This window comes from Ranitomeya imitator, chromosome 2, assembly GCF_032444005.1.
Source record: "Ranitomeya imitator isolate aRanImi1 chromosome 2, aRanImi1.pri, whole genome shotgun sequence".
Lineage (NCBI taxonomy): Eukaryota > Metazoa > Chordata > Amphibia > Anura > Dendrobatidae > Ranitomeya > Ranitomeya imitator.
This window is the reverse complement of record NC_091283.1, coordinates 199,089,450-199,106,795: the sequence shown is the minus strand read 5'-3', so window position 1 is coordinate 199,106,795 and position 17,346 is coordinate 199,089,450. Positions and strand designations below refer to the sequence as shown.

General features: G+C 45.9%; 1 protein-coding gene across 1 annotated transcript in view; it reads right to left on the bottom strand.

Annotated features, from left to right (window-relative positions):
• Positions 1–17,346, bottom strand: part of LOC138662629 (kinesin-like protein KIF14) — a 148,165-nt gene that overhangs the window by 58,625 nt on the left and 72,194 nt on the right. The window contains exons 10-14 of the mRNA XM_069748469.1: positions 16,791–16,963; positions 16,543–16,690; positions 13,637–13,700; positions 11,704–11,888; positions 11,206–11,308 (exon numbers count right to left, since the gene is read on the bottom strand). Coding sequence (XP_069604570.1) covers positions 11,206–11,308; positions 11,704–11,888; positions 13,637–13,700; positions 16,543–16,690; positions 16,791–16,963 — 673 coding nt within the window. The remainder of the gene's footprint in view (positions 1–11,205; positions 11,309–11,703; positions 11,889–13,636; positions 13,701–16,542; positions 16,691–16,790; positions 16,964–17,346) is intronic.

The window sequence follows — 17,346 nt, the reverse complement described above, 5'->3', positions numbered from 1 at the left end:
ACATGTAACTTCACACCTATCTCACTACCTGGGGATGAATTATTCCCTCTTGAACAACTCCTACACAACAGAATGCACATGGGTGGAAACAGAGAAGGGGTTTACTGCTAACCTCTGCATTCTCGAGGGAGGAGGAACCGAGTCACACACTGGAGTTTCACGTTACAGTCGTATTGTCAGCGGGGAGAAGGAGCTGGGATGAGGGGGGGGGGGGTCAAAAGTCCACAGCGTGTCCGTACCCAGACATAATGGATGTAGCAGAGCTCAGTGTGCATGATAATAGAAAATCAAATATATCATATTCCTGACAGTAAGTAACTAAGTTTTTATCGATTCCCCATGACAGCACCACAAGAGGATTATAGAGAAATACGAAATTCAGAGAGGAACCACGGCCTGGAGCACTCTTCTCCAAAAGGCGAGGTCGGAAGAGGAAACCATGACCAGTCTATAAGGCTATGTGCCCACGTTGCGGATTTCTAAATGGATTTTTCTACTCAGTTTTTGAAAAATCTGCAGGTATAACGCACTGCATTTTACCTGCGGATTTCCAGTGTTTTTTGTGCGGATTTCACCTGCGTTTTAACACGTGCAGATTCCTATTGAGGAGCAGGTGTAAAACGCTGCGGAATCCGCTCAAAGACTTGACATGCTGCGGAAAATAAACTGCAGCGTTTCCGCACAGTATTTTCCGCACCATGTGCACTGTGGATTTTGTTTTCCATAGGTTTACATGGTACTGTAAACCAGATGGAAAACTGCTCCGAATCCGCAGAGTCCAATCTGCTGCGGATCCGCAGGCAAATCCGCAACATGTGCACATACCCTAAGGTTTATATAACATGGAAGGAGAAGACCAGGTTGCAGCCTTGTAAGTCTGCTCGATTGAGGCATCGGATCTCTCCACCCAGGAGGTTGCCGCGGCTCTTGCGGAGTGAGCCTTCAAACCTAGAACTGCTTTGCTACTTGCTGAGTAAGCTAAAGAAATGGCCACCCTAATACACCTGACTATTGTTTTCTTTTAAACCTTAAACCCTTCATGGGTCCCTGGAAGGACACAAACAATGAACACTTTGCTTTAGGCTTCTGTAAAAAGACCAATATCTGACTAGATATCTTTTAACATCTGGACTAGACTAGAGTATGAAGTTTTTCTTCTTTTTTTGGACTACAGTAAAAAAAAAAAAAAAAAAAAAAAAAGGGAAGAAGGACCACCTCCTGTACTCTATGAATCCGGGATGCTACTTTGGGTAGGTAGGTAGGGTGGATCAGGCTGTGATTAAATGTCGGAGCTATAGAAAAGGGCCCGATTGTCAGATCCAGATATCATTGCTACCAGAAGTGCTCTCTCAAATGAAAGAATCTTAAGAGATGCTGATTCTAGGGGCTCAAATGATACAGTCATGGCTAGGGTTGAGCGAAACGGGTCGTTCATTTTCAAAAGTCGCCGACTTTTGGCAAAGTCGGGTTTCATGAAACCCGATCCGACCCCTGTGCGGGGTCGGCCATGCGGTACGCGACTTTCGCGCCAAAGTCGCGTTTCAATGACGCGAAAAGCGCCATTTCTCAGCCAATGAAGGTAAACGCAGAGTGTGGGCAGCGTGATGACATAGGTCCTGGTCCCCACCATCTTAGAGAAGGGCATTGCAGTGATTGGCTTGCTGTCTGCGGAGTCACAGGGGCTATAAAGGGGAGTTCCCGCCGACCGCCATGTTACTGCTGCTGAGCTGAGCTTAGGGAGAGGTTGCTGCCGCTTCGTCAGAAGCAGGGATAGCGTTAGGCAGGGTCCATTAACCACCAAACCGCTTGTGCTGTAGCGATTTCCACTGCCCAACACCACCTTCGGTGTGCAGGGACAGTGGAAGCTACATTTTTTTTTTTTTCCCCCTCAGCGCTGTAGCTCATTGGGCTGCCCTAGAAGGCTCCCTGATAGCTGCATTGCTGTGTGTACGCCGCTGTGCAAACCAACTGCTTTTTTCAAAGCACAAATCCTCTTGTTCCTTCCTTTCTGCACAGCTATCTTTTTGGTTTGTACACACTTTTTATTTAATTTGTGCATCAGTCCACTCCTTATTGCTGCCTGCCACACCTGGCTGAGATTACTGCAGGGAGATAGTAATTGAAGGACACTCCCTGTTTTTTTTTTTTTTTGTGGGAGATTAAGATTGACATTTCTGCTAGAGTGCCATCCCTGTGTGTGCCATCTCTCACTCAGTGGGCCATAGAAAGCCTATTTATTTTTTTGCTTGATTTGGGTTATAAAATCTACCTGAAAAAATCACTACATCAATCAGTGGGAGAAAAATATTGGCCTCAGGGCTTGTGTGCCACTCCTGACTCTTGTGTGCATCATCACTCACTCAGTGGGCCATAGAAAGCCCATTTTTTTTTTTTTTTTGCTTTATTTGGGTTCTAAATTCTACCTGAAAAAATCAATAAATCAATCAGTGGGAGATTAATATTGGCCTTTGGGCTTGTGTGCCAGTCCCAAGCGTGCCATCTCTCTCTCTCAGATAGTGGGCCATAGAAAGCCTATTTATTTTTATTTTTATTGGGTTTATAAATTTTCCCTGGAACAAAAAAAAAAAAAGTGGGAGATAGATATTGGCCTCTGGGCTTGTGTGCCACTCCTGACTCCTGTGTGCGTCATCTCTCACTCAGTGGGCCATAGAAAGCCTTTTTTTGTTTTATTTGTTTTCTAAATTCTCCCTGAAAAAATCATTTTATTTTATTTGGTTTCTAAATTCTTCCTGAAAAAATCATTTTATTCTATTATTTTTTTTTCCTAAAGTCTCCCTGAAAAAAAAAAAAAAAAAATCAAATCAGTGGGAGATTAATATTTACATTTGTGCTTCAGTGACAGTCCTGCGTGTGTGGCATCTCTCTCATTTGTTGCCACCAACAACAGAGTGTGTAACATTGTGCCTGATTTTCGTTGTGGTCTCACTCACCTGTAAAGGGGTAGCTAAATCATACTGAAGTTATAGCTCACCATGTAATTTGTGTGACAGCAACAAATACCGTTAGTTTGTTTACGTTTTTAAAACAATGAGGAAGTATGGTGGAAGAGGTCGTGGCCGGGGGCGTTCATTGTCAGCTGGTAATGAGGGTAGTGGTAGTGGTGGAGCATCAGCTGGTCGTGGGAAAAAAAATATTGCACCTAAGTCTGGAGCTGTGGAGCCAGGTTCGTCGTCTGGCTACACAAGGCCTCGAACGCTCCCTTTTCTGGGAGTAGGAAAACCGCTTTTAAAGCCGGAGCAGCAAGAGCAAGTTTTGGCTTATCTTGCTGACTCAGCCTCTAGCTCTTTTGCCTCCTCTCGTGAAACTGGTAAATGTCAAAGCAGCGCGTCGTTAGTGGATGTTCACGGTCAGGGACAAGTCGCTTCCTTGTCCTCTTCAGCAAAAACAACAACAGAGAAGAATGCAGCAGGCGACACAACGGGTTACTCCATGGAGCTCTTTACACATACCGTCCCTGGCTTAGAAAGTGAAGCAGTTAACAGTCCATGCCCATTACAAATTGAATCTGACATGGAGTGCACTGATGCACAGCCACAGCCAGACTACTATGCTGGTCCTTTGACTCAGACCACAACATTGCCCTCGCAGGGTGCTGATCAAGAATCAGACCCTGATGAGACTATGTTGCCCCATCACGAACGCTATACCACCGACCGACACGGTGACACAGACGAAGTTGCACACGAGCTACAAGAAGAGGTAATAGATGACCCAGTTCTTGACCCCGATTGGCAGCCATTGGGGGAACAGGGTGCAGGCGGCAGCAGTTCTGAAGCGGAGGAGGAGGGGCCGCAGCAGGCATCAACATCGCAACAGGTTCCATCTGCCAGGCCCGTATCTTGCCCAAAACGCGTGGCAAAGCTAAAACCTGTTGGAGGACAGCGTGGCCATCCGGTTAAAGCTCAGTCTGCAATGCCTGAAAAGGTATCCGATGCTAGAAAGAGTGCAGTCTGGCATTTTTTTAAACAACATCCAATTGATCAGCGCAAAGTCATCTGTCAAAAATGTTCAACTACCTTAAGCAGAGGACAGAATCTGAAAAGTCTCAATACAAGTTGCATGCATAGACATTTAACCACCATGCATTTGCAAGCCTGGACTAACTACCAAACGTCCCTTAAGGTTGTAGCACCCTCGGCAAATGAAGCTAGTCAGCAACGCAACATCCCTTCCGGCAGTGTAGGGCCACCATTTTCCGCACCACCTGCAGTATCTGTGCAGGTTTCTTTGCCAGGCCAAAGCAGTCAGGGTCAGGGAATCACCAGTTTCGTAGTAGGAAACACTGCATCTAGGGCACCGGTGGCAACAATACCATCTCCCACCGTCTCTCAGTCTGCCATGTCCACCGGCACCCCCGCTAGTTCCACGATCTCCAGCTCTCCAGTCCAGCTCACCCTACATGAGACTATGGTTAGAAAAAGGAAGTACTTAGCCTCGCATCCGCGTACACAGGGTTTGAACGCCCACATAGCTAGACTAATCTCGTTAGAGATGATGCCCTACCGGTTAGTTGAAAGCGAAGCTTTCAAAGCCCTGATGGACTACGCTGTACCACGCTACGAGCTACCCAGTCGACACTTTTTTTCCAGAAAAGCCATCCCAGCCCTCCACCAGCATGTTAAAGAGCGCATCGTCCATGCACTCAGGCAATCTGTGAGCACAAAGGTGCACCTGACAACAGATGCATGGACCAGTAGGCATGGCCAGGGACGTTACGTGTCCATCACGGCACACTGGGTAAATGTGGTGGATGCAGGGTCCACAGGGAACAGCAAGTTTGGGACAGTTCTGCCTAGCCCACGGTCTAGGAAACAGTTGGCTGTAGCCGTTCGCACCCCCTCCTCCTCCTCTTCGTCCTCCTGCAGAAGCGAGAGCTCGTCCACAGACCGCAGTCGCACAACCACTCCATCCGCAGCTGCCACTGTTGCACACCAGGTCTCCCATTATGGGGCAGCTACTGGCAAACGTCAGCAGGCTGTATTGGCTATGAAGTGTTTGGGCGACAACAGACACCGCGGAAGTTCTGTCCGAGTTCTTGCAGAAAGAAACGCAGTCGTGGCTGGGCACTGTAGATCTTGAGGCAGGCAAGGTAGTGAGTGATAACGGAAGGAATTTCATGGCTGCCATCTCCCTTTCCCAACTGAAACACATTCCTTGCCTGGCTCACACCTTAAACCTGGTGGTGCAGTGCTTCCTGAAAAGTTATCCGGGGTTATCCGACCTGCTCCTCAAAGTGCGTGGACTTTGCTCACATATCCGCCGTTCGCCCGTACACTCCAGCCGTATGCAGACCTATCAGCGTTCTTTGAACCTTCCCCAGCATCGCCTAATCATAGACGTTGCAACAAGGTGGAACTCAACACTGCACATGCTTCAGAGACTGTGTGAACAGAGGCGGGCTGTTATGTTTTTGTGGGAGGATACACATACACGGGCAGGCAGTAGGATGGCAGACATGGAGTTGTCAGGTGTGCAGTGGTCGAAGATTCAAGACATGTGTCAAGTCCTTCAGTGTTTTGAGGAATGCACACGGCTGGTTAGTGCAGACAACGCCATAATAAGCATGAGCATCCCCCTAATGCGTCTGCTGATGCAAAGTTTGACGCACATAAAGGATCAGGCGTCTGCAGCTGAGGAAGAGGACAGCCTTGATGACAGTCAGCCATTGTCTGGCCAGGGCAGTGTACAGGACGAGGTAGCGGGCGAAGAGGAGGAGGAGGACGTGGAGGATGATGGGGATGATTATATTTTTAATGAGGAAGCTTTTCCGGGGCCACTGGAAATTGGTGGCGCGGCAAGGCCGGTTTCTGGTTTTTTGAGGGACACAAGTGACGTGGATTTGCCTGAAACTGCCCCTCAACCAAGCACAACCGCAGATTTGAGAACTGGAACTTTGGCCCACATGGCGGATTATGCCTTACGTATCCTCAAAAGGGACACACGCATAATTAAAATGATGAATAATGACGATTACTGGTTGGCCTGCCTCCTTGATCCTCGCTATAAAGGCAAATTGCAAAATATAATGCCACATGAGAACTTGGAACTAATATTAGCAACCAAACAATCAACTCTTGTTGACCGTTTGCTTCTGGCATTCCCTGCACACAGCGCCCGTGATCGTTCTCACACGAGCTGCAGGGGCCAGCAGACCAGAGGAGTTAGAGGGGCAGAAATCAGAAGTGGCGTTGGCCAGAGGGGTTTTCTGACCAGGTTGTGGAGTGATTTTGCTATGACCGCAGACAGGACAGGTACTGCAGCATCAATTCAAAGTGACAGGAGACAACATTTGTCCAGTATGGTTACAAACTATTTTTCATCCCTTATCGATGTTCTCCCTCAACCGTCATTCCCATTTGATTACTGGGCATCAAAATTAGACACCTGGCCAGAATTGGCAGAATATGCATTGCAGGAGCTTGCTTGCCCGGCAGCTAGTGTCCTATCAGAAAGAGTATTCAGTGCTGCAGGTTCAATACTAACAGAAAAAGGGACTCGTCTGGCTACCCAAAATGTAGATGATCTAACCTTCATTATAATGAACCACAACTGGATTTCGAAATCTTTTGCCCCACCTTGCCCGGCTGACACCTAGCTTTCCTATGAAAAGGTCTTGCCTGTGGACTATTCTGAATGCCTTTTCCAATCTCGTAATTCTCTGCACCTGATTGTCCAGCATACGACATATTTACACCTCACTAAATGGCCAAACTCCCCAAACGGGGCCGTGGTATCGACGCTTGGCGACAGCACCCGTGAGAGTGCAGTTTGTCTGAAGAGGTGGGTGAGCCCGCTTTTGGTCGACGGCACTGCCACTGGGTCCCTCCTAGTACAATAAAGTGTCTCTGGCGGTGGTGGTGCGCACCCAACGTCAGACACACCGTTGTAATATGAGGGGCCCTGGGCCTGTACCGCCGGCCACAAGACAGTTTCCCCCCACCCCAGCTCAAACAGTGCTCTACCACTTGCAAAATTATCTCACAGCTCCACCAATGTTTAGTCTATGCGCTGACATCCTTCAATGCCTGCCACTGACAATACCATTGTATTGACATTTTTGTTATGTTAGGCCTTCGATGCCTGTCTGTGGTCACTCCTTCCACTAGGCCTCCACTGACCACACCACTGCTGCCCGTGTACCCCTGTAACCAATTTAAAATTGCCTACAGCCATGTGTTATTATTTTAGGCCTTCGATGCCTGTCTGCGGTGACTCCTTCCACTAGGCCTCCACTGACCACACCACTGCTGCCCGTGTACCCCTGGAACCAATTTAAAAATTGCCTACAGCCATGTGTTATTATTTTAGGCCTTCGATGCCTGTCTGCGGTCACTCCTTCCACTAGGCCTCCACTGACCACACCACTGCTGCCCGTGTACCCCTGGAACCAACATCAGAAAATATAAAAATAAGTATTTTGCTTATAAAAAAGAAAATACTGGAGAGATATCAAATGCAGACATTTTAACATTAAAAACAAACACATACAACAAAAATCTGGTACAGTACTAAAAATGGCCACCAGCTACAATAACTTTCTCCTGCAAGTAGTTAACTGAAAGGTTTTTTCAATTTTAAACACAGATATGGCATCCACCGAGTGTTGTCCTGTCGCGTCTTCTTTATATTATTGCCAAGAAGATGCAAAACAATGAAAATAATAAAATCATTATTTACCAAAAAAATAGAGTAAGTCAAAACCACATTGCAAATAAACATTCATTACAAATAAAGAAGCAGGGCGCGTCCGAGGGTGAGTATATACCTAATAAGAATATAATCACCCTCGGACGCGCCCTGCTTCTTTCCGACAGCCTTCATTCCTAAGAATCAGCCCTTCCGTGGTGTAGAGAGAGGGTGTGTTACACTCCAAGGTGTTCCCCAGGTTGCCTTTCCTGAGCTTCGATCTTCCGGCTCTCGTTTAGTAGTTGTTGGAAACTACGCTGCATTAGGCCTACAAATTGGGTATAGGGTGTAGAGAGATGGTGTGTTCCACTGTAGAGAGATGGTGTGTTCCACTCCAAGGTGTTCCCCAGGTTTCCTCGCCAATGCTTCGATCATCATGCTCTCGTTTAGTAGTTGTTGGAAACTACGCTGCATTAGGCCTACAAATTGGGTATGGGGTGTAGAGAGATGGTGTGTTCCACTCCAAGGTGTTCCCCAGGTTTCCTCTCCATTGCTTCGATCTTCATGCTCTCGTTTAGTAGTTGTTGGAAACTACGCTGCATTAGGCCTACAAATTGGGTATGGGGTGTAGAGAGATGGTGTGTTACACTCCAAGGTGTTCCCCAGGTTTCCTCTCCATTGCTTCGATCTTCCGGCTCTAGTTTAGTAGTTGTTGGAAACTACGCTGCATTAGGCCTACAAATTGGGTATGGGGTGTAGAGAGATGGTGTGTTACACTCCAAGGTGTTCCCCAGGTTTCCTCTCCATTGCTTCGATCTTCCGGCTCTCGTTTAGTAGTTGTTGGAAACTACGCTGCATTAGGCCTACAAATTGGGTATGGGGTGTAGAGAGATGGTGTGTTACACTCCAAGGTGTTCCCCAGGTTTCCTCTCCATTGCTTCGATCTTCCGGCTCTCGTTTAGTAGTTGTTGGAAACTACGCTGCATTAGGCCTACAAATTGGGTATGGGGTGTAGAGAGATGGTGTGTTCCACTCCAAGGTGTTCTCCAGGTTGCCTTTCCTGAACTTCTATCTTCAGGCTCTCATTAAATTGTGGTTAAACGGAACAACTGCATTTGGCGTACTAGTTGGTTTGGGGCCTACTATCGGTGTCTGCCGCTCCTTGCTGTTCTCCTGGTTTCCTGTCCTGAAATTCCGTTTTCAGGTGCTTGTTAAGTAGTTGTTAGTGTTAGACTGCATTTGGCCTACTAGTTGGGTTGGGGCCTACTATCGGTGTCTGCCACTCCTTGCTGTTCTCCTCCACTGAACAAAGCTGTGCCGCCTGTTTACTACTGTTGCCAATTTTGAACTGCATTTCGACTACTTACTGATTTGGGCCTACTCTCTGTGTCAGCCTCTCATTCCAGTTGTCCTCCACTGCAATGCCCCCTGATTAGTCCTGTGTTACCAATTTTGAACTGCATTTAGCCCACTTTATTCTTTGGGCCTATATCTGTGTTTCCTCCTCATCCTGCCCATTGCCCAGCCAGTGATAGATGAGTCTGCTGGTACATTGACCCATAACGCAACATTTCCCGTGCACGCTACACTGCAAGATTGTGACCCTGCTGAAAGTCAGGTCCCCCTTCCCGCATACCATACCACCTTACACGGGGACAAACAGGAAGGTGCAGATGAAAGTGCAGGTTCCTTCATCAGGTGGGGGGAGGAATACTAGTTGGCGACGTCACTGGCACAGGGCCTCTCATGGTACGCAAAAGTGTTGCTGCCGGTGGGAGGCGCCCCCGCCGTGCAAACACACCGCTGTACTTTGAGGGGCCCTGTGCCAGTGCCAATGCCAACGAGTGGGCCCCCCCTGCTTGCTCAGGTTCACAGCACTTGCAAAGTTGAAATACTTACCTCTCCCTGCTCCACTGCCGTGACGTGGTCCAGATTTCCTGGGCCCACTAATTACTTGAACCAGCCCTACCCACCACAACTTTAGCCAAATGACCCCCAATTTCAAATGCCTTCCAATTATTATAAGGTAAATTACGCTTGACAAGCTTCATTAAGAAGAATGGATGGTTTTGACATTAAAATGGGCACTCTAGGTGTTTTCCTGGCCCCACTCACTGCCGACTATGCTGCCCCATTGACTTGCATTGGGTTTCGTGTTTCGGTCGATCCCGACTTTACGTCATAATCGGCCGATTTCACTCGACCCGACTTTTGAGATAGTCGGGTTTCGCGAAACCCGGCTCGACTCTAAAAAGGTCACTCAACTCTAGTCATGGCTGTTAGGACCAGATTTAAATCCTATGACACTACATTTTCTTTTCAAATGGGATCTGATCTAGATGAAGCTTTAATAAACCTTTCCCGCTTAATCACAGTAAGGCAAGTCTCTCACGTCCAGATAATTCCGGTACCGGAAAAAAATCGGTACTGGAATTATCCGTGTCCGTGTGCTTACCTTGAACATCAGTGTGGCACACGTGCGGCAGCCGTGTGCCGACTGGGTACCACACGGAGCGTGCAGGAGACAGCGCTAGAGATAAGCGCTGTCCCCTGCATCTGGTGCTGAAGCCGCCATTCATAACTTCTCTCCAGCAGAGAGAAAAAAAGAGAAAAAATTTTTTCATACCTTCTCGAACGCTGGAGAAAAGGTATGAAAAAATTTTTTCTCTTTTTTTTCCGTGTTTAAAATAAAGATCCCCCTTGACTTTAATGGGTCCGTGTAATCCGTGCGCTCCACGAACACTGACATGTCTCCGTGTTTTGCACACGGACACACGGTCCGTGAAAACACGCCGACATGTGCAGAGACACATTGATTTCAATGTGTCTACGTGACTAAGTGTCTCCGGTACGTGAAGAAACTGTCACCTCACGTACCGGAGCCACTGATGTGTGAAACCGGCCTTATAGAGAGCCCCTAGTGCGGACACCTGGACTTTGAGGGTACTAGTGTATAAAAACTTGATTCCAGCTCTCATAGTTGCTCTGTGCTCATCCACCTGGGGCTCAGACACTGGCCTCGCCCTGGCCTTACATTAAGGATAATAGAAAAAATATTGGAGTCCAGCTCAAGAGGACTGGATTTTCCCCCTTTTTTTTTTTTTGTACAAAAGAAAATATGGTGCATACAAAAAAAAAAAAATTTACATGGTCGACATGACCCAGTCAACGTGTTCCGACTGCACTAGACAGTCTTACTCATGACTGGTTGGATGCCAGTCCCTGCCCGGCTACTCCAAACACTGCACATGCATGGAAGAGACTAGTCAATCAGCAGGCGCGGGGTGGGGAGATGCTGGCCCTTAAACTTTTTTTTTTTGCTGAAACCATGGACCATTTTGAACAAAAACATACCTAGCTGCAATCAAGGCAGACAGGCGATGACCACAGCTGCCCATAGTTTAGCAATGTGAATAGACTGACAGGCTCCCATTAAGCTACCATTCAAGTTATCGCTATATAGACTGATGATGTTCAAATGAAAAAAAAAATAATAATCACTATCTGCATCATAATCTCAAGATGGAAGCTCACAGGCAAGAGTAGGCATATGCTTACATGATGTAAAACTACCGAGTCTTGAACCAAGTTTCCATTAACAAACGTCTCAGCTCCAGCCATTGGAATCAGAGTCACTTTGCCATATTCATTATTGATGATGCTGTGGATAAACATTAGAAGGGTCAATAGTATTTAGACATCTTTAACCAGGTCTTTATTTTTATGTTGTGGAACAGTTACATTAAATGGTCAATAATATATAATTCTGTACGAACACATTAGAAATATAATTCTGGCTCCATTACTAGGCTGCAAGTGTGGGGATTTTGAGATCCAGTCCCTATAGATCTCTCTATGTACTGGTACTGTGAAGGAACAAATTATGAAAGATTCTCCATTTTGTGCTAGATTCTCCATGTTGTGCTTTGACTCCATTTAGTTGTTGGTTAAAGCTAAATTCTGTTATTTATCTAGGTAGAAGGTTACAGCTGACAACTATTGAACTTAAAAATAATTTTAAAAAAGTATTGGATTATTGCAGAGACCTGTACTTACCAATGGTCGATGGCAATTAGGGCTCCTGCCAGCTGGATCTCATGATCAGAACCAGGGTGTTGCTTGCCCACTTTTGTTTGACCCTCCTTTATTAGGTATAACAGCACTTCAGACAATTGAGGATCCTCATTGAGATTCACCAGGTTGGGAAGCCGATTATCAACTTTAAAGCAAACTCCAGCTTTCTGGTTTAAAAAAAAAAAAATAAAAATAAATAAATAAATAAATAAATAAATAAATAAATATATACAGTGGGGCAAAAAAGTATTTAGTCAGTCAGCAATAGTGCAAGTTCCACCACTTAAAAAGATGAGAGGCGTCTGTAATTTACATCATAGGTAGACCTCAACTATTGGAGACAAACTGAGAAAAAAAATCCAGAAAATCACATTGTCTGTTTTTTTAACATTTTATTTGCATATTATGGTGGAAAATAAGTATTTGGTCAGAAACAAACAATCAAGATTTCTGGCTCTCACAGACCTGTAACTTCTTCTTTAAGAGTCTCCTCTTTCCTCCACTCATTACCTGTAGTAATGGCACCTGTTTAAACTTGTTATCAGTATAAAAAGACACCTGTGCACACCCTCAAACAGTCTGACTCCAAACTCCACTATGGTGAAGACCAAAGAGCTGTCAAAGGACACCAGAAACAAAATTGTAGCCCTGCACCAGGCTGGGAAGACTGAATCTGCAATAGCCAACCAGCTTGGAGTGAAGAAATCAACAGAGGGAGCAATAATTAGAAAATGGAAGACATGCAAGACCACTGATAATCTCCCTCGATCTGGGGCTCCACGCAAAATCCCACCCCGTGGGGTCAGAATGATCACAAGAACGGTGAGCAAAAATCCCAGAACCACGCGGGGGGACCTAGTGAATGAACTGCAGAGAGCTGGGACCAATGTAACAAGGCCTACCATAAGTAACACACTATGCCACCATGGACTCAGATCCTGCAGTGCCAGACGTGTCCCACTGCTTAAGCCAGTACATGTCTGGGCCCGTCTGAAGTTTGCTAGAGAGCATTTGGATGATCCAGAGGAGTTTTGGGAGAATGTCCTATGGTCTGATGAAACCAAACTGGAACTGTTTGGTAGAAACACAACTTGTCGTGTTTGGAGGAAAAAGAATACTGAGTTGCATCCATCAAACTCCATACCTACTGTAAAGCATGGTGGTGGAAACATCATGCTTTGGGGCTGTTTCTCTGCAAAGGAGCCAGGACGACTGATCCGGGTACATGAAAGAATGAATGGGGCCATGTATCATGAGATTTTGAGTGCAAACCTCCTTCCATCAGCAAGGGCATTGAAGATGAAACGTGGCTGGTTCTTTCAACATGACAATGATCCAAAGCACACCGCCAGGGCAACGAAGGAGTGGCTTCGTAAGAAGCATTTCAAGGTCCTGGAGTGGCCTAGCCAGTCTCCAGATCTCAACCCTATAGAAAACCTTTGGAGGGAGTTGAAAGTCCGTGTTGCCAAGCGAAAAGCCAAAAACATCACTGCTCTAGAGGAGATCTGCATGGAGGAATGGGCCAACATACCAACAACAGTGTGTGGCAACCTTGTGAAGACTTACAGAAAACGTTTGACCTCTGTCATTGCCAACAAAGGATATATTACAAAGTATTGAGATGAAATTTTGTTTCTGACCAAATACTTATTTTCCACCATAATATGCAAATAAAATATTAAAAAAACAGACAATGTGATTTTCTGGATTTTTTTTTCTCAGTTTGTCTCCCATAGTTGAGGTCTACCTATGATGTAAATTACAGACGCCGCTCATCTTTTTAAGTGGTGGAACTTGCACTATTGCTGACTGACTAAATACTTTTTTGCCCCACTGTATATATATATATATATTTGGACAAAAAAACACTGTAGAGAAAAAATGGTGACATATGTAGAGTGACAATTGGATGTACCTGCAGTTCCTTAGCTTCTTCCATTTTTTGATATTTGGCAAGATTAAGTTTTTCTTCCCAAGATCTGAAATCAAAATTGTACCATTCCTGTTAGTAAATGACGAAAACATGCAACTCTTTTAACAATTCAATTTTTGGACCCATACAATTAAACATAACTGGTATCTTCCAAATCCATTGCTCGTATATTTTTCAGAATGACTGGGTTTCTTATATCGGGCAAGTCACAAAAAGCAAATTGCGGTTGCATCTTGCTAATCTGCACTTCAAATTGGAGCAGCTTTTCACTGCATGCATTATTGTGGCCAATAATAAAGGTCTAAATTAGTGCATGCTCTGTGTGGTTTTTTTAATGGGAGAGTGACATGTCAGTGAAAGGAGACTTTTAGAACATGCAATGCTTTTCTGGCAAGTTAAATATGCAAATTGCCTTTCCGGAGAGTAAGAGGGCTTGAACTCTAGTGCCACCTATCGACCGTTGCCATATGACGTGGGATAAAAGTCAAACCAGAATCTCAGTTTGCAAACGTGTTTCAGGGTGTTGCCCCTCCTCAGTGAAAACCAAGAGATTGAATTTGGCTGATTGAGAGGCCTCTGACTAGGGTCTAAAGGTACCTTCACACAATGATTTCGTTAATGATATCGTTGCAACGTCAAGCTTTTTGTGACGCAACAATGATATCGTTAACGAAATTGTTATGTGTGACAGCGACCAACGATCAGGCCCCTGCTGGGAGATCGTTGGTCGCTGGGAATGATCAGGACCTTTTTTTGGTCGCTGATCACCCGCTGTCATCGCTGAATCGGCGTGTGTGACCCCGATCCAGCGATGTGTTCACTGGTAACCAGGGTAAATATCGGGTTACTAAGCGCAGGGCCGGATTGGGTTGGATTCAGGCAACATCCCGTGGCAGGGGGTGTTGCAGGGAGAAGGCACAGGGGGGTCCCTGTCAGGCGTGGGAACCTGGCAGGTGCCTAGCGAACAGAACGTAACGGAACCGCGCCTGCACACCCTGCGGCGGTATCCTAAGAAAGAGACACGAAGGGAAGGATATTGTGGAACCGTGTAAACGAGATCAAGCACAAAGGAGAGCCAGTAAGAGTCGTGCCGAGAGAGAGGCAACATCTTACTGAGGCGCGTAGTCGTGGCCGGAACACCGTAGGAGTAACTGACTTCAGGCCTTGCTTCAAACTCCGCTGGACAGTTAATCATAGGTTGGCTGTCTACCTTACTACACCTACGAAGACATAGGGGGCAACATTGGGAGAGGGGTGTCTCTAGGGTCCCAGAAGACCTCCAAGCCTTCCCGTCACACGGGTGGCGTCCTAGCCATACCATACCTGGGGGACGTTAGAAACTAGTAACATCTGGAACCAAAGAACGAGAGAGAGCTGTAGAGAACGAACGAGAACAGCAGTTGTGAGGACTATTCCGAATGCTCAGCAGGGTAGGACTACAACACACAGGCGCTAGTGGTAGGCAACGATTTCCATCTGCGAAGGAAACTCTGGATGTGCCCATCGGACCGGCCGGTCTCTGAGAGCCCTGTTAAACGTACTCTGGATTGAGGATCCTGAAGCCTTCAGTAAAGAGGTAAAGAGACTGCAATCTTGTGTCCTCATTATTGACTGTACCTCACACCATCACCATCCACCTTACTGGGAAACCCTGGGGACACACTTCACCTGTGGGAAGGTATACCATCCAGCTGCCATTCCATCACCCCAGTGGACCCCATAGCAGCGGTCACCCTGACCGAACACCACAGGTGGCGTCACGAACCCCTGACAGACTGCTTTACTACTTTCATTGGACGCCCCTTAGCAGGGTCGCGGACTGGGTCTAGCCACCCAGGGGCAGCACGGTGGCACAGTGGTTAGCACAGCAGCCTTGCAGCGCTGGGGTCCTGGGTTCTAATCCCACCCAGGACAACATCTGCAAAGAGTTTGTATGTTCTCTCCGCTTTTGCGTGGGTTTCCTCCGGGTACTCCGGTTTCCTCCCACATTCCAAAGACATACAGATAGGGATTCTGTGTGCAAAACTGTAAAGCACTGCGGAATAGGTTAGCGCTATATAAAAATAAAGATTATTAATAAAGATTATTAGCCACCGTGACAGCCTCAGAACCGAACCAGAGAGGCCCGGTACCGAAACGCGTGGCCCTGTGTCTGGGGGCGCTCCAGGTACCTTAAGGGTTAACATTTCTCCTTGCATTAAAGGGTTCATATTGACTTTTAGGATTGCCATTTCCAATAGATTAAAGTTATTTTCCTCTCCCCCACCCACACTATCGGCCACATGAAAAATTGGCCATTCGTACTGATGCATGGGTTATAAGGTTTCCTCCGAGGCAGCGGATTTTGGGGACAGGGGAAAGTGTGATTTCATTTATTTTGATAGATAGATCAGGTAGGGAAGATATGCGTGATGGAGGAAAGATAATGAGTTCAGATTTGTCCACATTGAGCTTGAGGAAGCGAGAGGAGAAGAAGGAGGATATGGCCGATAGACACTCTGGGATTCTGGAGAGCAGAGATGTGACATCTGGGCATTATAGCAATAAAATTGAAAAATGTTCTGGAAAACGGCACAGTTGTGGTCATGATGTACAGTAATTTGGCACATAATTCAGGTCACTATGGTACATACAAACTAGTTAATGTTCTTGCCACTTTGACTGGTAAGAGCAGTCGAATCAAATTGTCCACCTACAAAACTACACACCTAGGCATGTACATAATCAGAGAAATTCCAAAAATGAACCAAGTGGTAACATTTTTAAGACTTGTTTTGTTTTTTTTTTAGCAATGACTGTTGTAACAACTTAAAAATAAAAAGACAAAGATCAAAATAAAGCAACAGTTTGGAACGTAAAACAATATTTGGACTATTGCTTCTACTTACTTCTGGGTCTCTGTCAGCTGTCTCTCTTGGGAGGACAAACGTTCTCTCAGAGAACATATCTCCTGTAAACTTGCCTCGTATACCGATTGATCGACCCCTTGCACACACTGCTGAGCGGCCTTGAGTTTTTCAATCTCAGATTTCAGCTCTTAAAAAGCGCAAAGTACAGAAAAATACATAAAACGCCATTCTGAAGATATTCAGTGGTCATGGATTATGGCTTTTTTGCAAACTACTAATGTACGTGCCTCTAATCAGAGAAGCGTTTGAGTCTTCATTGACTCTGGCCATGTTGATGATGTTCCTGGCTTGAGTAGCGTACCGCAGAGTACTAAGACTCTCCTCCAGGTGCACAGATGCAGGACTGATGGTAGCAATCATGGCGGTCTTGGAATTTCCTCCCAAACTCTCCTTTAGGAGCCTTTTGAGAATTGAAAAAAAACAAAAAAACGTTACATTAGTATTTAAAAGCACATTCAAGGATCTAATTTTGGGCTTCACATTATATAACGTATATTGGAAAGTTAGTCTGTTAACGCGATAACATGGATGGAAGGTCTCCTATAGTGAAATGATAGACAAGGTGGACTTTAGTCAAGAAGAAAAAGACGACACCTCAGATGTGATGTCATTCATGTATAGTCAATGCAAAGGACTGGCACATGATTTATTCCTTGCGAGGACCAGGGGATATTCATTACAGGTGAAAGAAAGGAGATTTGGCAGCTAGATAAGATAGGGTTCTTTACAGTTCGAGCAGTCAGACTGTGGAATGCCGACCACAAGACGTAGTAATGGCCGACA